The sequence below is a fragment of the Bactrocera neohumeralis genome, chromosome 3, assembly GCF_024586455.1.
Source record: "Bactrocera neohumeralis isolate Rockhampton chromosome 3, APGP_CSIRO_Bneo_wtdbg2-racon-allhic-juicebox.fasta_v2, whole genome shotgun sequence".
Taxonomy (NCBI): Eukaryota; Metazoa; Arthropoda; class Insecta; order Diptera; family Tephritidae; genus Bactrocera; species Bactrocera neohumeralis.
This window is the reverse complement of record NC_065920.1, coordinates 23,489,498-23,512,106: the sequence shown is the minus strand read 5'-3', so window position 1 is coordinate 23,512,106 and position 22,609 is coordinate 23,489,498. Positions and strand designations below refer to the sequence as shown.

The 22,609-nt window shown below is 36.2% G+C and overlaps 1 protein-coding gene across 1 annotated transcript; it reads right to left on the bottom strand.

The window, feature by feature from the left end:
* Window positions 1-384: 384 nt before the first annotated feature.
* On the bottom strand, window positions 385-22,091 carry LOC126754130 (protein bicaudal D). The gene is made up of 8 exons (XM_050466034.1): window positions 20,632-22,091; window positions 9,803-10,168; window positions 9,549-9,686; window positions 8,624-9,480; window positions 8,342-8,559; window positions 8,018-8,269; window positions 6,723-6,897; window positions 385-4,165 (listed from the first exon to the last, which is right to left on the bottom strand). The coding sequence occupies exons 1-8, from the start codon at window positions 20,854-20,856 to the stop codon at window positions 4,051-4,053; spliced, it is 2,346 nt and encodes a 781-aa protein (XP_050321991.1). The 5' UTR covers window positions 20,857-22,091; the 3' UTR covers window positions 385-4,050.
* Between the last annotated feature and the right edge of the window lie 518 nt (window positions 22,092-22,609).

Sequence of the window (22,609 nt, the reverse complement as noted above, 5' to 3'; positions counted from 1 at the left end):
AATTCTCAAGTCTGCATTTAGAAATTTATATTGATACTAGGGAACTTTTACACGACAAAATATAATTTATAAAAAAAACTCTCCAAAAAGTTCCTTTTAGGTTTCAGATGAATTTTGCTAGCCAAAATATGCAAGTTAACCACATTTTTAAAAGAAATAAAATTTAAAAAATTAATTTTGGCAACTCTACAAAAAGCTAGAAACACGGTTAAGCAAGAGCTTTTTGACTATAAATGTTAGCTGACGACAGTGCTAACATTTTTTTAAGACTCTACTTAAATTAAATTGTTGAAAAATAAACACAACAGTTATGTAACACACCAAAACCGTTACATACACACACTTTCTATAAAACACTTGTAGCTAAACAATAAAATACATGTGTTATTACTGCTGCATTGGACGTCATAAACTATACTGCTTTCATGCATTTGTGTAGTAGTGTTTTTTAAGTTTTTATTTGGTTTTTTTTTTTGAGTTTATAAACTAATTTGATTATTTATGCTACAACTGTATTTTGCCTACAACAAATTTTTGTTTATGTATTATTAAATAATATCTTTAGCATAGTTATGTTTATAAATTACTTAATTAAAGATTTTTTTATTTATACTTTTAGCTAGGAATACAGCTGCTTTTGCGCGAAGCGACGCGCAGGCGCCAGTCGACAAAGTATAAGGTGCCAGGTGACAGCTCCCACGCCTTGTCGCGCACATTAGTGATGTGTGGGTAAGTGTGTTTTTTCGGCTAACTATATAATTTTAAATAACATTACGAATGTAAACACCCTAATGCGGTGATTAAACATATTTAATTCGTCACGCGCTGCATGACACGCGTGTCTCGAAGCGAATGCCAAATAAAATTTTGGAAAATGAAAGCAAATTGCAACAACGCGCATACGTAGAGACAATGGAAAATTCTTGGCGTGTAGGAAAATACATTTGCATTCACTTAGAGACACGCCTGCGCATGTGGCGCGTTTTTATGCGTCTCTTTCCTTAATGTAGTTTAGTCATAGAAAAATTTTCGTTCCACTAATCAATAATTTTTAAGTTTTTCTTTTACGCTAATAATAATTGTTTTTGTTTTTTGTTGTTGGCAACTTAATGTTGCCACTGTGTATTAATTTAAATTTTGAAAAAACATACAAATTTCAATGTAATTTTTTTTTCTCTTGTGTTTTGTTCTTTAGCGTACAGCTGAGTTTTTAAACAAATTGATAAACAATATTTTTTTCTAAAAATTTACAAAGTGCACTTTAAATTGTTTTGTTCAGACATGAAATTTTGTTCAAATCAAATGTTGTGTATTATGCTAATAGCTGCTTTTGTAGCGTTAATGGAACTTATATTTGTAAATAATATAATATAAATAGTATATATATTTGTTTTTGAGAAAAAATCACTTAAAAATACCTAAGTGTATAAGAAAATGTAAGTAACAAACCATTTTAAACAATACTATTAGTTAATTTAGACGCACAAGTCTCTAATAGCAAGTGCGCGGAGACACAGCTGCTATGCGAATGTGTGTAAATAGAGAATACAAAATTGCACACAGTATGCCTTCACTTTCATTTAACAAAGCGGAAAGTGAAATTTGTTGGGAGACGCTGTTTCAGTTGTTTCAGTACGATATTTGGTACAAAAGTGCATGGATAGAGCTAGGCAGTGCACTTTTGTTGTTGTAAAATAAGCAACAAAGCGCTACTTTCTACTAAGTAACACTGCTGAAGCGCCGCAAAGGTGCATAAAGCTTTGTTGCTTTAATCGAGTGGATCTGGCTTTCATAAAGCTTTGTAGCTTTAATCGAGTAGATCTGGCTTTCGTAGTAAAGAATAATGTTTTCATATCAATTGTTTATTTTTTGTAATTTTCCGTGATTTGACTTTTTTCATATTAAATGTGGCTTTCTAGTTACCATTATAGACATATGAAATTTTTTTTTTCATATGTCTATGCAAGCTTTTTGTGACGCATATAGAACATTTTTTAAGGCTCAATTTTTTCTCGGCCTTAGTTGTCACCGGCGAGCTTAATTGTTTAAAATTTTCGATTCTCTTGAAAACTTCAAACTTTAAGTCCAGTTGAAAAAGCTCTAGGTTACAGTTGAAGCTTATTTTGCTTGAAACTTTCATTTCGTTACTTTTCAAAATAATTCCATGTCCTGAATTAATTTTAAATTGAAGTTTTTCTAGAAAACTTGAAAGCACAAAGCTCTAGTTGAAGCTTATTTTGTTTAAAGCTTTAAATTTGTCGATTTCCGAAATAATTCCATGTCCTGCATACATTTTAAATTTTAAGCTTTTCTGGAAAACTTCAAAGCTCAAAGCTCCATTTGAAGAATACTTTCTTTACAACCCAAAAGAAGCCTCTTGATACTTAAATGAAAAGGAACAACCCGAAAATCTTTCCATACCTTGATTTTTTTTTTATTTTGGAACTTGTTTTTTTTTAGCACATAGCTAATTGGAGCTTATTTTATTTAAAGATCTTCTTTAAATTTCTCAACTTTCATAAATATTTCACGTCTTGAATTCATTTGAAACCTCAGGTTTTTCTAGAAAACTTGAAAGCACAAAACTCCAGTTGAAGCTTATCTTGTTTAAAGCTCAAAGCTCCATTTTAAAATCGTCGTTTTTGGAAATTATTCTTGACCAGCAAAATTTTTTTAATGTTAAGTTGTTCTACAAAACTTTAAAGTTCAAAGCTTCAGTTGAAAGTTTGTTTGTTTCTATAAAGCATAAAGCTTCTCCTGAAACTTAAATTTAGAGTCCGAAATCGCACAATGCGCAAAAACTTTCTTAAGTTTGAAGCATTACGAATATTCTCGTGCTCGTAGCTCTTCTTTCTGGATTTTCAGAACGTGTTGTGCAGACTTGAGCTTTTGGAGAGTTGCGATTACGATCCACATTAGCGCTTTCAATAATGTTTTGAATTACTGTTAGATATGCAGCCATTTTTCTTGATTTTCATAAGATGGTGTGCAGACTTGAGCTTTTTGGAGAGTTTTTAATAATATCCATATTAGCGTTTCCAAACATGCTTTCAATTGCCGTTAGATATGCAGCTCTTTTTTCTTGATTTAGAACGTGTTTTGCAGACTTGAGCTTTTTGGAGAGTTTTTAATAATATCCACATTAGCGTTTCCAAACATGCTTTCAATTGCCGTTAGATATGCAGCTCTTTTTTCTTGATTTAGAACGTGTTTTGCAGATTTGAGCTTTTTGGAGAGTTTTTAATAATATCCACATTAGCGTTTTCAAAAATTCTTCGAATTACCGTTAGATATGCAGCTCTTTTTCATGATTTTCATAAGATGATGTGCAGACTTGAGCTTTTTGGAGAGTTTTGAATACGATCCACATTAGCTTTTTCAAACATGCTTAGAATTCAATAAAAATTTCGAAGTTCTTTTACAAATATGCATGCTTACATAACAACATAAAGCTTTCCACAACTGCTCGAATTCTCTTTGTAGAGTTTAAAACCAACAAATTTCGTTGTAAATTCAAGTTTGGCATAACTGTGTGCACCAACATAAATGTTAATACCCAATATAGTCGTTATAGTAGTGTCTTGTATTACTAATAGATAAGTAATAATAAAAACAAATTCTATGGACTAACGGTCACTTTTAAACCGAACGCAGTGTCTTTAGTTAAACGGGCGGAAGAATTCCTCAGTACGATGTGAAGAGCAGCAAACGATTACGATATTAAAATTTTATATCGCTATAGGTTGCTTAGCGCAGAAATTGCTAATTCTTTACGATATTGCTCTGCTCTCCTTACTATTTTCTTTAAACACCGTACTAACTGTTTTTTTCTTTTGCTAAAATTTAGCACTTGCTTGAAATATTTTGCTCTTTTGATTTAAGAGACAAATTATTAGCAATTACTTCATACCTTAAAAGTGACAGTATGTATTTGCGTGCGTGTGTGACACGTGACTCGTAGATGGTGTGACAGTTTACACAAAAGTGACTTTATAACTTAAGCAGTGTATAAACTAAAGCTAAAATCTTTCGCTGCACGCTTATTTTATGTTAGAATTGATTCTGATTGCTGCCGGCCGGATTACGTGTTGAGGGCCGTGACGAGAAGGATTTGCCGCTGCTGCCGCGCTGTGGTGGCATCGAACGACGCGCGAAACGTGTTTCACTAAACGGAAGAGACAGAAGCGAAATTATATTAGTAAACATAGCAATGTTAACGGTAAATAAAATATATACATGTGTGTGCAATAAATGTGCAGAGTTGGGATTATTCTTGTTGTGGTTATATATAGAGGCGCTATAAAATATAAGGTTATGTTTATAGTTGGGGTAAATAATTTGGTTTGTGCATGCAAGCCGCTTTCATTTTAGGCATAAATTTACAATTTTGAGTTTATGTAAGCTTTCGAGGGTTAATACAAGAAATTTAGAATTTTTTTTTGGAACACATATTAATATACACCTACATAAGTATGTATGTATGTGTATAAACTAGTTAGCACACATATTCCATAGAGATATATTATTAGCTGCCTTCGATGCGTCACTGCTGTCTATATTTAGACTCTGTAAGAATGTAAAACATTCATGAAAAAACAAAGCAAAACAAAAAATAAAAACAAATAATAAAAAAAAAAATAAAAAAAATAAAAAAAAAAAAAAAAAAAAAAAAAAAAAAAAAAAAAAAAAAAAATAAAAAAAAAATAAAAAAAATAAAAAAATAAATAATAAAAAAAATAAAAAAATAATAATAAAAAATTATTTAAAAAAAATCTAAAACAATTATAAAAAAAAAATTAAAAAATAGAAAAAAATTATAAAAAATAATAACAGTAAAAAATAATAATAAATTACAATAATAAAAATAAACAAAAAATAAAAATAAAAACAAAAAAATTTAAAACAAAAAAAATATATAAAAAAATACAATAAAAATAAAAAACAAAAAATAATAAAAAAATTATTTAAAAAAAATCTAAAACAATTATAAAAAATATAGAAAAATGTTATAAAAAATAATAATAAAAAAATAATAATAAATTATAACAATAAAAAATAATAATAAGCAAAAAATAATAATAAACAAAAAATAAAAATAAAAATAAAAAAAATTAAAACAAAAACAAAAAAAAATAAAACAAAAAAAATAAAAAACATAAACTAAATAAAAAAAATAAAAATAAAAGGATAATAACAAAAAACATAAAAATAAAGAAACCAGAAAAAAAACAAGAAACCCGTCAACTTCGGCTGCACCGAAGCCATTATATCCTTCACAGGTGCATTTCCCCTAGCATAGAAGTGTATAAAACTGTTGTACTGTTGCTATGGACAATTACTCATGTTAAACTTCCTAGAGACATCTGTTCAAATGAAAAAGTTTTCCATACAATGGCTTGATAAGTTTATATGGGAGCTATATGCTATATTGGACCGATCTGAAAAATTTGTTAGGAGGCTGTAACAATGCCTTTGGAAAATAATTCAGACTAAATTTCGTAAGGATATCTTGACAACTAAAAAAGTTTCTATACAAGTACTTGGTTTTGGCCGATTAGTTTATATGGCAACTATATGCTATAGTGGTCCGATCTCAATAATTTCTTCAGGGATTGTGGTGTTGCCTAAGACAATAATCCGTGCGAAATTTCGTGAATATATCTTGACAACTAAAAAAGTTTTCTATACAAGCACTTGGTTTTGGCCGATTAGTTTATATGGCAACTATATGCTATAGTGGTCCGATCTCAATAATTTCTTCAGGGACTGTGCCATTGCCTTAGACAATAGTCCGAGTAAAATTTCGTGCAAATAACTTGTAAAATAAAATAATTTTCCATACAAAGATTGGATTTTGATCATTCAGTTTATATGGCAGCTATATCAGGGGACCGATATTGGCAATTCCGACAAATGAGCAACTTCTTGGGTAGAAAAGGTGGTGTGCAAAATTTCAGATCGATATCACAAAAACTGAGAGACTAGTTCAGACAGACAGACCTGTCAATTGTTTCTTCGAGTCATCATATTCAAAACTTTGGCGCATCGAAGTCAGCTTTAACTATAATATACAGTAATATTTTAACATCCGCAGCAAATGTGTTTCAGTGTCTCTTTTCATTGTTTCACTAAACTTTTTTTTATAAAATCACAATTTAGAGTTTAATTTGTGGCCAATAACCGGGTATAAATAAAAAATTTTGTTGTGCGACGCTTGTGTAGCACTTTAATGGCATTTACAAAACATGCTTCATATAAATATTAGGCATAAGCAACTGCTTAATAAAATTCACATATAAGCTGGCAACACACCAGCTGCCAATAATTATATTTGACGGCTTACCAATTGGGAACGCGGCTTAAAGTTTATTGTTGTTGGCAAAGTTAAACGTAAGTTGGGCGCAAACTTATACGTACAGGTTAAATTAATGTTGATTTTGGTGGGGTGAAGGTAAACGGGATAAACGATAAAATAAAATATGCTTTGGGCAAAGATTTATCTTAAGAAAAAATTATACTTATATGAACAGCAAGCACTAAGCACTAATTTTGAACGCGCACACACGCACTTAATTCATATATGATAACGAGGGCTGAGCAAATAGTTGGGAGCAAAAGTTGGCTCAGGGACAAGCCATTTGCTACTCTATTTTTTGAAGTTTTTTTTTATAATTTAAGTCGGCTTTCTACAACATGTAGCCTAACGCCGCATGGGCACCCACCGATCGATTTCCATTTCCTCCATACGTTGAGTCAATTCAATTTTCTGCTGCACAGCTAAACGCAACAGCTGATTTAGAGTCTTCTTCTCCTCTTCAGCGGCTTCCAGTTTGCGATTGAGGTCATCCACTTGTGTGACGTATTCCTCGCAACGAGCGGCGAACATGGCGCGCAAACCTGAAAAGTGGAGAGTTGTAAAAAATGTAGAGAAACTTGTTATAAAGTAGAGAGGAGTACAGAAATAATTCAAAAAACAAAAAAAATGTTAACTTCGGTTGCATACCCTTCACAAACAGAAAAAAATGTTTCATATCAGAAATTGCTTTTGACAGGTTAGTTTGTATGGCAGCTATGTATATGTCATAGTGGTACGATCAAAAAAATTTGTACGGAAATTATAGCATTGCCTTAGATAATAGTCCATGCCAAATTTCGTTAAGATATCTCATCAAATAAAAACGTTTTCCATATAGGAACTGAATTTTGATCGATCAATTTGTATGACAGCTATATGCTATAGTGATCCGATCTGAATAATTCCTTCAGAGAATGTAAACTTGCCATGAATAATAATTCGTGCCAAATTTGGTAAAAATATCTTGCCAAATAAAAAAGTTGTTCATATAAGAACTGGATTTTGATCGATTAGTTTGTATGGCAGCTATATGCTATAGTGATCCGATCTGAACAATTCCTTCAGAGAATGTAATATAGCCATGAATAATAATTCGTGCCAAATTTCGTTAAAATATCTCGTCAAATAAAAAAGTTTTTATATAAGAACTAAAATTTGATCGATCAGTTTGTATGGCAGCTATATGCTATAGTTGTCCGATCTGAATAATTTTTTCGGAGATTATAGCGATGCTTAACATAGTAAACTATGCCAAATTTCCTGACGATATCTCGTGAAATTAAAAACTTTTCCTTACAAGGACTTGATTCCGATCGTTCAGATTGTATGGCAGCTATATACTATCGTGATCCGATAACGGCGATTCTGACAAATAAGTAGAGTCTTGGGTAAATATAGGGGATAGGCAAAATTTCAGATCGATATCTCAAGAATGAAAGACCTACTTCGGGTATATACAGACAAACGGACATGGCTAAATCGCCTCAGTTCTTCACGCTGCTCATTTTTACGTACACATAAAGCAACAACAACGTTTTCTACCGAGTTTTACAAACTTTTGGCATAACTTCGGAACTCCGGTTTAATGTAAAAATATAGCACTTTTACCGATTTTACACTCTACAATCAAAACTCCACGCTCTATACCACACCATAACTTACTTGAGAATGTCGCTGCGTCTTCCTTGAGTATCTTCAGTTCATTGCGCAATTTGGACATTGTCTCGCTGACCACGGTCTTTTCGTTCTCGTATTTCGATTTGAGATTGGTGAGCGCCACCTCGGCGGTCTGTTTGTTGGACTTCAAGACCGTGCGTAATGTAGCGATTTGGTCGCGTTTGAGTGAGAGCAAGCCCTTAAGGCGCACGATTTGCTCTTGCAGCTCCTCGACTTCCTCGCGATTATATTTATCAGCTTAAACGAGAGAAATATAATTTTATATTAGTACCAATAGTAAATAGCAGAAAATATATGTAAAGCGTTTACCTTCGGAAACATCGCCGCGCACTTTATTCTTGTTGTGCTCAATTGTGTGCTCGACAGCGGTTTTCAAATGCTTGATCAGATCGCTCACAGTGTCGACATACTTTTTAATTTCAACAGAATCGGCGAGACCCTGCAAATCCTCAATCGTGTGTGAGCGGGAAGTGAAAATATCGGACTTGAACTGCGATTGTATGGCAGTAAGCGAATCGTTTTCGAAGCTGCAAGGAAAATTTCATTTTATTTTAGATTATATTACAGCACATAAGCAAAATTGAAGCTCACCTCATATCGTCGCTCTTCGTGTCGAGCATAATACGCGTCGGTATTTCGCCGTTAACGGTGCAAACGAGATGATATAACTGTGCCAAATCGTCACTTAAGGCCACCAAAGTGGAGCGTGCCGAACCCAAACTTTGTCCGGCATTTTGTGAAATACTTGCGAGTGTCTGCACATCACTTTGCAGATCCAGCGATTTCTGCTCGGTGCTGAGCAGTTTATTTTTCAAATTTGTGACCTCATTACGTAGTGTTGTCATTGCGTCGGTGTAGTTGAAACCCTTTTGCAGTTCCACTAAATCAGTCTTGAGACCGTCAATCTCTTTGGAGGATAGTGTGAACCAACTGTTATACTGTGCGAGTATATCCAGCAGTTGTTGTCGTACATTTTGTTCGTCATTGCGTCGTTTCACCGCTTCCATGGAATCATCCTTTATGTCTAGCTGTTTCTTCAACTGTAGCAATGCATCGACATGTGCCGTTAGTAGCGCTAGACGTGCCATGAAATTTTGTATTTCATTTTGTGATTTATCCAAACTGGTTTGTGCCTCTCGTAAATTCGCAGTGAGTAGCATTTTTTCGTTTTCAATCGATTCTAATTGTTTTTCTAACTTTTTCAACTCATTCAAATGCACCTCGGAGAAGAGATCGCATTTGGTGCCGTCGGTGGCATTCAATTCTGTGGTCAAGTCGGCTTCGAGGCGCTTCAAGGCGAGATTCTCCTCTTCGCCATCGCTATTGGCGCTTATGTTGTCGTCCATATTACTGCGTAGATAGGCCAAGTTGCTTATCTTGTACATGGACTCACGGTTCAAATGACTATCCAATTCCTTCTTGAGCGCATATTTTGCCTCACGTTCGCACTGTATAAAAGAGTTCCATAATAATTGAGTATAAAATGTTAAAATATACAAAATTGTTCAAAACTCACCTGCAAAGCCTCTAGAGCTTCCTCCATTTGCTTTTCGGCAATTTTCTTCAGATTTGCTAACTCATCCACTTGTGAGTTCAACAGTTCAACCTCTTCGGTTAGACGACGTATCTCGTGTTTGGCACCTTCAAACTCCACCTAACGGAAAAACAAACAAAAAACAAAAAAATAAATAAATAAAAAAAAAGATTAAAGAATTTAACCAACTCTAAACCGTAAGGCCACTTTAAAAATGCCACTCGTTTGTAACTCACCTGCGAACTTCTCAAGCTCGACACCTGCTTTTGCAACGATATGTTTTCCTCCTCCAGTTCTGTGTATTCCGTTAGCATTCGTGTCTCACGAAATTTCAGATCCTTCACCTCGGCCTTGAGGCGTAGTTTTTCAGCCTCATTATCTGATTTGTCGCGTCCAATATCGGTATTCTCTTGCAGCATACGATCACGTTCGTTGCGTACTCGTTCCAATTCGTGACGCAATTGCTTTGTCTCATTTTCCAAGTCGAGTATTTTACTATTCAATGTTGTTTCGAGTGCTGCCGTCTCGGTGAGCAAGGACTCCTCCTGTTCGATGCCAGTTTTTGTGGTGACCTTTTGTGAAGTTTGAAACTTGGCTAGTGCCTGTAAAGATAAAATAGAAATGTGTGGTTAAAATCATATGTTTAGGGGAAATATTTGAAGTTGGCTTATAAATCTATATTTAAAATTTAGAGGTCTAAATGTGGGTTCTGAGAACTTAAAATAGTATTTTCGAACTGACAAATGAAAAATTTCGATTTTTTTTGTTTTATTTACGGAATTGTTCATTGGAAAACTTCCGATCATACTTCATTTTGGGTTCTAGACTTATTTCCGAGAAGTCGAAAAGTAGCGTGGGATTAATACTTTTTGGAACAAAGAAAAACAAATTTTGGAAATTTTTAATATACTTTATTTTGTACTCTAAACCGATTTCTGAGAAGACTTAATGTGGGTCCTAAGGACTAAAAATGGTATTTTCGAACAAAGAAAGGAAGACTTAAAAAATTTCGAAATTTTATGTTTAATTTTTGAAAATTCTTGGTTGGAAAACTTCCGCCTATATTTTAGTCAGGATTCTAGTCTGATTTCTGAGAAGTATAAAAGTGGGTTCTGAGTACTGATAGACGCTATTTGGAAAAAGCAATAGAAAATATAAACAAAATTAAGAAATGTAAATGTTGATGTTAAATTCTAAACCAATTGGGTGGGTAAAATGTTATTTTCGAACGAAAAAAAGAAAAATTAAAAAAGAAAAATCGAAATGTTTTTTGTTTTTTTTTTGGCAAAATTAAAAAATTAAAAAATTTCGAAATTTTTTGTTTTATTTTTGGAAATTGAAGGTTGACAAACTTCCGACTATATTTTAGTTTCGATTCTAGACCGATTTCTGAGAAGTTTAAAAATGGGTGTTGAGTATCCAAAGTGTCTTTTTGGAATAAAGCAAGAAAAATATCATATCATTTAGAAATTTTTTATATACTTCATTTTGGATCCTAAATCTGACACGTCTAAATTTGGGTCCTGAGCGCATTTTCGAACAAAGGATAGAAAATTTCGAATTTTTATTGGAAGGTTTTTGTATATTTCATTTCGTTTCTGGACAGAAGGGAAGAAAATATTACCAAGTTTGCAAATTTTTCAAGAATTTTTCTAGCAATATTTTTTGATAGAGTTGCCAACTAACGAAATTGTGTGAAATCTAAAATATAGTGTCTAAAACGTTAGGGGTTTCATGCCGGTCTCCGGCATATCGTCTAGGGTTCTCAATTTTTTGGAATAGAGTTGCCACCTATAGGAGCTAATTTATCTTAAGTAAAGCTTATCATTTTAAGCGCGTTTTCTCAACCTCAGGTTAGTAGTCATCTGTCAGTCTAGGTCTACGTAAAGTTAACCAGAACTTAACTGACAGATGACTGTTTAACTAAAGTTTAAAAAGGATATTCAAAACCTCTTCAACATTATTATTCAATTCTCTTATTTATGTAAAAAGCAAAAAAAAAGTAGACTTCTTCTCTGGCATAAAATACGAGCAATGCATTTTTTCACCTCCACTCTATCACCCCACCAAGGTAACAGTTACCAGCATGTAGATACATACATACATACATACATACAAATATTAAGAAATTCTTTAAAAGATATGGCAACGGTACGTAATTGAATTTCCAATTGACTCACATTGACAGTGAACAGTAAATAGTGAGTGAGCAGGTCACAGTGATTATAATGTTTGCGACAAAAGAGTGACTGACGGAATTGCAGGTGTGGCACACACTTAGTAGTAGTCACACATATTTGCTCTAACAGCTGATTGCGTGTGCGGCAGAGGCAGAGCCTTTGTAAGCAATTCCTTACACATAATATGACATTTACGAGCGCTTTATCAACAGATTCCTGTGTTGCATGCCATCTCTCTTCCGTCTTCCGGTGCGCTGTTGCTACTCCTCCTCCACTGCCTGCTGCACACACAATCCACAGCAATTCAAGCGTGTGTGTTTCGCATGGCGAACGCCGTGCAATGTGCCAAACTTTATTATACGCTTATTATAAATACATGTAGGTACAGTGTGGGGCAAAAAATAAGCAACATATTATGACATTGTGATTTTTTATGTATAATTATTAAGATTTTTCAATTATTTTCAGGTTGTGAGCAGAAGTCAGGATTGTATGACTGTAGACGCTCAAGTCATGAAACTTGTTTGTAATTTTAAACGCTTTTTCAGAAGTTCAGGCAAGTGAGGAAAGCTCTCCCAGCGCCATTTACTTGGGAGTAGCCAGAAATTATTCTTTTAAATATGGCTCAAGCAGCTCACGACCTCCGGTCTTAGACCAAGTATTCTCCGGGTAGTCAAAAAACATCCGTTTGAATACGAGCTAAAGTGAGAAAGCGAAACATCCCTCCCCAGGGATGTGCGCTGGGTTTGGGACCCGCCACAAAAAAAAACCCACTAAAAAGAAGCCTCGGATGAGAGACCTCTCTTCAAAGGACTAGTATTATGATAAAAGTCTGTAATTCTCTTTCATCCGAAGTGACTAAACTTGCCATCGCCACTATATTTTAGTGTTTTTGCTTTTTAAACAGACAAATTTCGGTACTTATGATCAAAATTTAATCTCCAAAATATTTTTAAACCTAAAATTTTGTTATCAAAGATTTTTCTGAGAGTCTAAACTGTCTCAAATCGACAAACCGCTTTGAGCTTATTACAAATTTGTTGAGTCTAATGTGGGTTTCGGCTTTGTCTTCTGGTTCGCCGAAGGTAAGACTGCCGAGATATTTTAACAACTTTTGCAAAGGCTGGACAATGGAGCAGAAATTGCTGGAATGTTTCCTCCACAACCCCGTCCCTACTAACTACTTTAACAACTTGAGTCCGACAGAATTTTAAGCCTCACCGCATGAATGCCTATTGGATAGAACCCCAACGAATGCGGCAAGATGAACAAGGCAAGTAGTTAGAGTAGATCTCCTGCGTTCTAATCTAGGCCAAAAAGATTTCGTATAGGAGCTGGCTGTCGACCAGCGCCTGCTAAGCGAGGTCCATTGGTTTATTGGTCCATTGCAGAACGCAAGCCGCCAATTGAGATCCAACTCGGTTCGTTCCGATGTGAGCGGATCAAAGTTTCCCCCTTCGGCTAGCTTATCGGCTTTAAAGTTGTCAGCGATTCTGCTATGACCAGGCACCCAAACTAGTCTGATGATGAAGTTTATGCTTTTTGTATTGAGGATAGATGCTTTTTGCCTAGCTTGGAGCACTTGGTTTGCGAATTCAATGCTGGTTTTGCCGCACTGTTGTCGCAGTGAATGCTCACCTCTCTGAAATAGGAGCCACTTCTGTCTGAAAAACACTACAGCGGTTCGGTAGCTTAAAGCCAGCTACGACCCAGCTGTTAAATCCGTTCCCACGACAGCCGGATCTTAGTAACCGAAACGGACCAGTACTTTTATCCGACAAAGGACTGTCCACTCGGCACCATGTCTCAAAAATACTTCAGGAATGTTTTCTGCTGCTACAACAACTACAACAACCCATTCGTTAGAGGCTCTCTACGCTCTTCTACAGCGACTCTTCCTCTTTTACATATATGTACATACATACATACTTACATACATATTTCGGCATATTCTTGCTCGGATCCCTTCATATAACCAGCTTCCCTAAGCCTTAGAGCGCACTTCGCAGCAACAACCTGTCGACAATGTCCAGTGGTAGGTGATTACTTGGACAAATGATCAGATCACTATTAAATTTTTTCTGCATGATACAGTTCTTCTTCAATTACCTACCAGGTTTGTGTTCTGATCAATTTTTGATTTGTTTTTTTTGGACTGAAGGTCATTGTACGTACAATATTTTTCTAGGTCTGCGTTGGAGATCGCTTATTACTCGAAAAATATCTAACTTTTATATTCTACAATTTTGCTGTACATTCTTAAAATATGTATACATCTCAAAATTACAACAACAATCGCTACAGATTTTTTCATTGCCAAAAATCCCCTTTATTTTAGGCAGACACATTTTGTGTGTCCTCCATAAACCCAATAAACAGAGTTGCATATATTTTTCACAATACTGTACAGCACACAAGCTACCAGAGGCGCATGTGTGTTGTTTGTGTGTGCGTTTTATCATGTTTGCCTGCCTCCTTGCAATTACTACATGCAATATTTGTCCAATGTGGCAAATCTCAGGCGACGTTTTATGCGGCGAGCCGCTCCTTAAATGCCCATATCTTTTGCCACGTGCCCCCCAAACACACACAAACACCCACACACCTAAAACACAAACATAGTTATGTAAACAAGCGCTGCAGTTGGCATTCATTCAAGTCTGTACATATGTATGCATGTATAATACATGTTGTATCATGCTTTGGCGTGTGTATTCGCAGTGAAATTACCAGAAACTAGCAAAATAAAGCGGAGAACGGCAACAGTTCCAGTGCACAAACTGCCGGCAAACGCACAAAGGCACATTTTCATGCTTACAACAAAGTTTAATGTGCATGTATAAGTGTGTGTGGGTGTGTAACATGCCGAAATACTTGCATCCTTATAAACTTGCTCATTTATTCATGGAATTCGTGTATTGTTCTTCCTTTGGGTTGTGTAAGTTTTCCTAGGCGCTTATCAGCAAATTTGTGAATGTGTGCGTGTGTGTGTGTGTATGTGCTTTGGGTGTCAACTGCGCCCACCAACCGTTTTTCCAGCGAAATTTATATGCTTATTTTGAGATTGTGTTGGTTTGTGTGCGGCTCGGCTCGGCTACAATGTTGGTAGTTAGTCAGCGAGCTGAAATTAAGCCAATCCATTTTGGCCTTAAAGTGTTGGCAGGCAGTGCTACTTTTGTTTTACTTGTTGTTGTTGTTTTAATGGAAATTCATATGCAGCTTTGCTCAAATTTTTATACTCTTCCAACATGTTGCTACAGAGTAGAATAGTTTTGTGCACCTAACGGTTGTTTGTATCAGCTAAAATTAAGCGAAACAGATAGTATATAAAGGTTCAGGATTACGCGAGGAGTTGAAATCCAGGTGACTGTCTGTCTACCCATCGAACTCGAACTCTTGAATTGCCAATAGAAGTTCAAGAAACCCGAATGACCCTTGCGCAGCTTCGTTCTGGATACTGTAGCAGGCTAAACTCCTACTTGTGCAGAATAGACCCCGACATTTCCAACATATGTCCTGCGTGCAATGAGTCTCCGCATGACACTGACCACCTCTTTGCATGCCCCGCCAACTCCACTCATCTAACACCCTCTTCCCTTTGGTCCGACCCCATCGAAACAGCATGTTTCCTGGGGCTCCCGCTAAATGACGTCGACGACAACCTAGATAACCCTTATCATCCTAACGGGGATTCATAACCGTTAGAACAACAACAACAGCAATAGAAGTAAAATTTCATAAAAATATCGAAGTCTCTCTAACTCGAAGTTTTCTTGTGGATTATGGTGATTCGAGTTAGGGAAGTTCAATTGTATACTATATCTAATCGCTTGTATACCGATCCCCGGCTGACGTTTTGCACCTTAAAGTATTACCCTGGCTTTGCTTCTTGCAAGTGGCAAAAGTACAAAATATTCGCTTGCACCCGAACTTAGTCCTTCCTTGCTTGTTTGTTTGTTGTTATGTTTGTTTTTGTTATTTCACAGCTCAGCGCAGGAATTGTTGGTTAATATGGCCGCCACCACGTCCCCGAGCGAATGCATATTATTTTCGAAGCTTAATTTTTTAACGCAGGTGTTGGCAGAAAGCTTGCCTTCGCCGCTACACCGACGCTTGACTGCATCAACTGTCGCCCGTCGCCTGTCGCCAAAGTGTTTTGGGTGCAATAAATGTCTTTTGTTTGCTTTAGTTAATTAAACTTTGCTGCTGTTGGCAGATTGAGGTCACAAAACTATGGCTCGACTGATGCTTTTCATATTCGGTATTTATATTTGCTGCGTCGCTTTGTTTACATTGCAAAGAAAATATTCTTACTGTGACTTGGCTTTCGAAAAGAGTACCAAAGTGTGTGCAACCTTATCTCTGACAACAAAAACAACTAAAATTTCTATATAAAAGTGCTGAATATTTTGTTGTAATTGAAATGTGTGGCCACTGAGAGCACACATTGTTCTTTAATGAATATTCTACACTTTCGGTGGCTATAAAATGCCTTAACTTTCCAGATTAGATTTTATTTTACTTTATTTTTTTTTTCTTTTAACGTCGTCATTGTTATCAACAAAGCAAAGAAACATTATGTAACGATTTTTATAAGGGGTTATATTCACTGGCGAATTTGGAAAATTAAAAATATTTTTTTGCAAACATATTGTTCTGATTGTTCAGTTCGTACAATAGCTATATGGCCTAGTAATCCGATCGAGCAAATTTCTCCGGAGATACCAGCATTGCCTTAGGTCATAATCTATTCAAAATTTCGTGAAAATATCTTCTCAAATGTAAAAGTTTTCCATACAACCCCATGAATTCGATCATTCAGTTTGTATGGTAGCTATATGCTATAATGGTCTAATATCGACAGTTCCGACAAATGATTAGGATTTTGGTGAGAAAAGGACGGGTGCGAAATTTCAGATCTACACCTCAAAAACTGAGAGACTACGTGGCATACATACAGACAAACGAACATGGACAAATTTTATAGGAACTCTGACGCTGACAAACTTTGTGACAAGCTTAGTATATCCATTTCAGGGTGTAAAAAGACGGCGCTGGAGTACGCGACCCACAAGCGGAACTTTCAATATATACACGAACGAATCAAAAATGGCTGATGGAGTGGGCGCTGAGGTCTATTGACCTTTTAAGCTGCCGGAATACTGCAGTATCTTCAAGGCAGAAGTTTTTACAGTCAAGAAAACGGCTAGGATACCTAAAAATATAGGAAACGACATAATGAATATGAATATAAACGTCGATAGTCAAGCGGAAATTGAAGCAAAAATCGCAGATCGCATGGCGTCAGTTAATGTCCTTAGAGGCAAGTAGGCAATAGATATAGTGGCTGCATATATACTGGATTGCAAGGTCGTTCCCATGACAGTAAGGTCTACGTAACCGGAACGATTGTCTTTAATTCTGTCGCTACAAACAACAACAAACTATTTCCAGGCCACAAGTGCGCTCCGGAAAACGAAATAGCTGAGAGATTGCCAAAAGTGCCATCCGCTTAACTACCGAACCAGCGATATACAACGAGATTTCCGAAAGAGCTGGCAGATGGATCAGGGTGAGATGGCATGACTTAAGGGCGACGCTGAAACAACTTCTTTGATTCAGTCTAGTCTTATTCAGAACTTAGCTTAGACATTTGGGAGCTTCGCAGGTCAAGGGACTAGATGAAGTATCAGAATTAGATATCAAGTCTCTAATAAACTTCGCAAAAAAGCTTTGACGTAAACTTCAGCATCTATTAAACTGAACCTCCATCTGGCATTACCAAGGCCTGTAGGTGTATGTATGGCGTGACAGCTAGTCAGTATAACCTAACTTAAACGACGTTACAGTGTAAAGTCAATACAAACGTTAAACATGTGGGTTCGGCCGATATTCCGCTAGGAAGTTTTATACCTATAAAACGCACACAGCTGCAGCAGATTTTGATATAAGGCAGAAATTTTTTAGCGCTGCTTCTTCTTCGATCAAAACAGGTTTAGGTTCCTCGAAATAAAAGCCTTTGCCGGATAATCCGGGCAATTTTCGGACCAACCGTTAAGTGATAAGTAGTAGAGAGTAACCTGCTACAGTATCCAGAACGAAGCTGCGCAAGAGTCACTCTCGATTCTTGCGGCAACTCGAGTTCGTCGTCTGCAACGGATGGCGATTTGACTCTAAGTACGCCATTCACTGACAAGTCCTAAGCTTCCAGGATCGCCCTCTCGCATGGTGGTTATTGGTTGAGACCATGATCTATCTGGGCGTTTAGGACGTTTATGACGCTAAATGCTGTGGTGGTGCTGTGTACTTTTCGGAAACCATGCTGGTGGTTTGCTAGACCCAGTTGGCGAATGAATGTTCGGAGTAACAAGGTCTCAAGTGCCTTCACTACCGGGGAGAGAGGAGTTATCGGACGATAGGACTCCCCTTTGTTGACGGGTTTCCCAAGTTTCAGTAGTGGGAAAACTCTTCCAATTTCCCCCACATCGGCTATTTGCAGAGTGGTCAGCGACAGGTTGAGGACCTTGCTGAGAAAACTTTCTCCCGTCAAGCTTAGGTGCTTTAGCATCAGCACATTTCTTCCATCAAGGCCAACGGATTTGGAAGATTTTGCTTTATTGATGACACTCCGAACCTCCTCATCGGTGAAAGTGGTGCGCAGTCTTATGGCCTTTTGTGCAGCCATCGGATAACATATCGTTTGGCTTTGTCTACCGAAGTGTGCAATGTAAACTGACGACTAAAATAGCTCGCAAACTTCTACGGGTCCGAAGAGGCATGGTCATTGAATTGAATTTCAACTAGGTTATCATGTCTCTTCCGGTTAGACAAAGCCTTGACAGTAGTCCAAAGCTTACTCACGCCGGTGGAGAGGTTGCAAGACTTCTGATGCTCTATCCATTTTGTCTTCTTATGTGGATTTACTAAAAGTTGTATCCCTACTAAACCTCTTCTCCATTCACGTCTAGAGAGGTACTCTGGTAGCATATAATACAGCGTTTGTAGATAATTTTATTAGCAAATTTCAATCGCATTTTGCGCAGCTACAACTACAATCAAAAATTGATGGCTTCCATACACTAAATTTATTTGCCAAGATAATTAGCGTGCTGCCAATAAAATATAGTCCATATCGGACAGACGAAAAATTCTTTGTTATTGTGAAATTTCACTTCTTGCTAAAAACTTTTGCTCTAAATATAATTTATTTTAAAATAACTACCACACATCACTCAAAAAATTAACGCACACTGCCTAAAGCGATATGTGCGAGCTTGAGCACAACAAAATAATTGCAGTTTAATGCGAACCGGAGGAATTTTGTCGACCAGAATGAGCGTATAAAAAGTTTACAATTGCACACATAACCGAAATTGGAAACATTACAGCATTTATTAACGACCATGACGGCATACACAAGAAACCGACACTCATATACATATATACTTAAACATACTTACAACAAAAACGAAACTTGCGAAAAAATGCTGCGTTGGCGTAGTCCCTGAGCACATACCGTCCGCCCCCAACACCCCCTAGCCATTTTAAAACGAAGTAGAAAAGCAATTAACAGATCCGCTAACGTTGCAATGCAAGTGCTATATATACAATGGAATGCCTGTTTGATAGCTTTTGTTGCTTTTGGATTACATTCCCCGGGCACAAGTTGTTGCATCTACTAACCATCAACCGGCTAGCTAGCCAGGCAAAGTAGCAGGCAGGTAAATAACGATGTCAATACCGGCCTAAATAAGGACATGATGATGGTGGCAGCGAGAGGCGCAAGTTAATTTGTAATTTAGTTAGAAGCCAAATCAAATTTATGACCGTAAAGCGCGAAGGGTGTGGATGTGTCCTTGCACAACGCATTGACGTCTTTAGGAATTCTGTGTGCTGTTTGTAATTGAAGACTTACTGTATAGTTATGCGGTTAGCGAGCATTTATGAGCCTAAGCACAAATATACTTTCTTTCTAATCGCAAATTAGACCACGTGACCAATTTACATAGATATGATAAGTAATATTATTAGACGTTTTTATATACATACATAAGTCTTGTAATTGCAATATTTGTACAAATTCCATTTAAATATGCAAATGTGCAAAGGTTTTGCTCAATAACTGAAAGCAGTTAACAAATAGCCAATGAATTTTTTAGCTGATTACGTGTTTTACGAACCTGCAGCGGTAGAGAGAAAAATCAAATAATTTAAAACAAAACCGAACGAACGAGGTTAAACAAAAAGAGCAGACAAAATAACTATCACATACCAGTGAATGGTGGCGAGCGAAGCTCAGTGAGTTGGTGAAGCATACAAATAACTTTTTCGCATATGTACCTATTTAGCTGATTTTTTTAACCAACTGTTTGCTTACTTGTTGCCGAGCGCTCAGCGTTGAGAACGCAAAAATTGGTAGACTTTCGCTAACGTACTTCTATTTAGTTTAAAGACAAGGAGTGATGCTCCGTGCGATAAGAAACTAATTATTGGAAGTGATTGTTTATTGATATTACAAAGGAAGTTCAACAGCAATTAGTCAAAAAGAAACTAGTTGCGTATCTTATTTATATTTCAATAAATGAAACCAAACCAAAACAAGAAAAAACGTTAACTTCGGTTGCAAAGCAGCTACAATGCCCTCCACAAATATAAAGTTTATATTTCAAACTTTATTTTGAACGCTTAGTTTGTATGAGAGCGGTCAAACTGCACAATTTCATCAGATATTGCACTGCTGCCTTAGGCCACAACCTTGTCCAGCGCAGAAATACTTTTCAATTTTGATTATGAAAAACCTTTTTTTACATTTTATTAAACGAAATCAAAAATATTATTAATATATTACTGAGCAATTATTATTGAATATAACATTCAAAACTTACCTCTTGTGTAATGTCCAACTCGTGTTTGGCATGATCGTACAGTGTCTCCAATTCCTCACACTTCTGTTCAAGTGACAATTTCTCCTCCAATAACGAGAGACCATATTGTGCCGATTGTGCGCGTTCGCTAGCTGCCTGATCTAGTTCGCGCGACAGTCGCTCTACTTCCAAATGCAACTCCTCAATAGTTTTGCCGGCTGTTGCCGCATTTTCCAGTTCGGACATATTGCAGCCGTTTTGTGGTGTGTTTGTGTAATAGTTTTGTAATGGACGGGTGTTTTATTTTTGGAGGGGACGACTGGGGGGATTTTGTGGACAATGAGAGATGCAAACGATTTTGTGTTTGTATGTTGTATGACTGTTTGGGAGGAAGTTCACCGAATGCCGTTATGCCACAGCGGTGGGACTATGCAATTCTCGAATCTATGTTTTTTCTTGTGTTTCTGTTGTGTTCTTCTCTGCACTGGACGGCGGCCGTTTTGTGTTTGTAATACGGCGGCTAGTTACTCAACAGTGGGCGTGGCAGGTTGTTGTGGGCGGAATCGTGTTGTGATCGCCTGTATAGCGTTACGAATCGTTGATTTTGGAGGGACGTGTATGTTGTGAATATGTTGCTTTTCGTGTTGCTAACTTGTTTTAGTCGTATCTTTGGTTAAGTTAAACCAAATAATAAAATTTCACTTTGCTCTTACACTTTGCTTCTTGGACGTATGTATATTTTGTGAATTCTACAGCTTAACTCCACAATTCCTTCTATGAAGTCGTTATCGCTTTTAGCACAACTCTTTCTTTGGTATCATGCTTTTGCTTTATCATTAAAAATTCGTTTCGTGCTTTTTTTGCTATATTTACCAACTTTTTTTTACACGTCGTCGCAAATTACTGATGTGGAATGGATGATGTATAAAAACTGTCACCTCGATCTCACAACTTAATTGATAAATTGTACTCAATTATTAAATTAAATTGAATTGCTACAATGCACTTCCACCAGCTAAATTAATAAAAAGACTTAGCTTTGTGTTTGCATAAATATGCGCGAAAGCAGATTAATTTGCTACTACACAACAAAATCAGAAATATATAGAAACGTTAGCGTCCGCTGCTTTAAAGGCACACCACTGACAAAAAGCGATCCAATTAACGAAAAATGTGAAGTAGTGACATCACGACGGAGCGCCTTTTCACTACACAACACCGCACTACACCTCCAACTTCTACACCTGGTGTGTTCACGGTTTTTTCACCACCCCTTTAGCAGGGTACGAGCATAGCTTAGTGCACACTTGCTTTCACTATTTAGTTTTCTATCAAACAAAAATTGAAACTATATAAACAATTGTTTGTTGGCCGTGATTCTGTTTAAAGATTTTCCCCAAAGTGGAAAATCTCTATCACAATGCAAATAATATCCACGTCTTTTCTTTTCGTGAGTGACTAACGGAATGTGTGTGTGAAAATTTTGCGTTCCTTCTTTTGCACTTGCTTTATGAAATGTCAAACTGCTGCAGGGTTGCATGTATGCAAGGAAAGAGATGTTAACAAAACAAAACTGAGCACGTAAAAAAGCGTACGATCTTAAGTTTTTAGTGTAAATCATAAGTTGTTATTAAACTTTTATTATTAACGTGATAAGAAATAATTTTTTCAATGTGAAATTAGCAAAAATTTACCGCATTTAACGAGTGGTTCTATATAGAAAATATATATGGTAATATTGAGCATTTCTCAACATTATTATACAAGAGGAGAAGTAATTTCACTTAATGCAGAAACTACAATTCTTTCTTGGAAGAAAGACGGCAATATATATATACATAAATAGTATATATTCAAAAATACAAGACCATGGTTTTAAAACCGTTTTCAAAAATTCTCTCAGTCAAGTATATTATTGGTTTCCTTGCGATATCGTAAATTGGCATCTAATACTAAATAAGGGCACTGCAACCCTTCAGTCAGCTGTAGTTTTGTATAT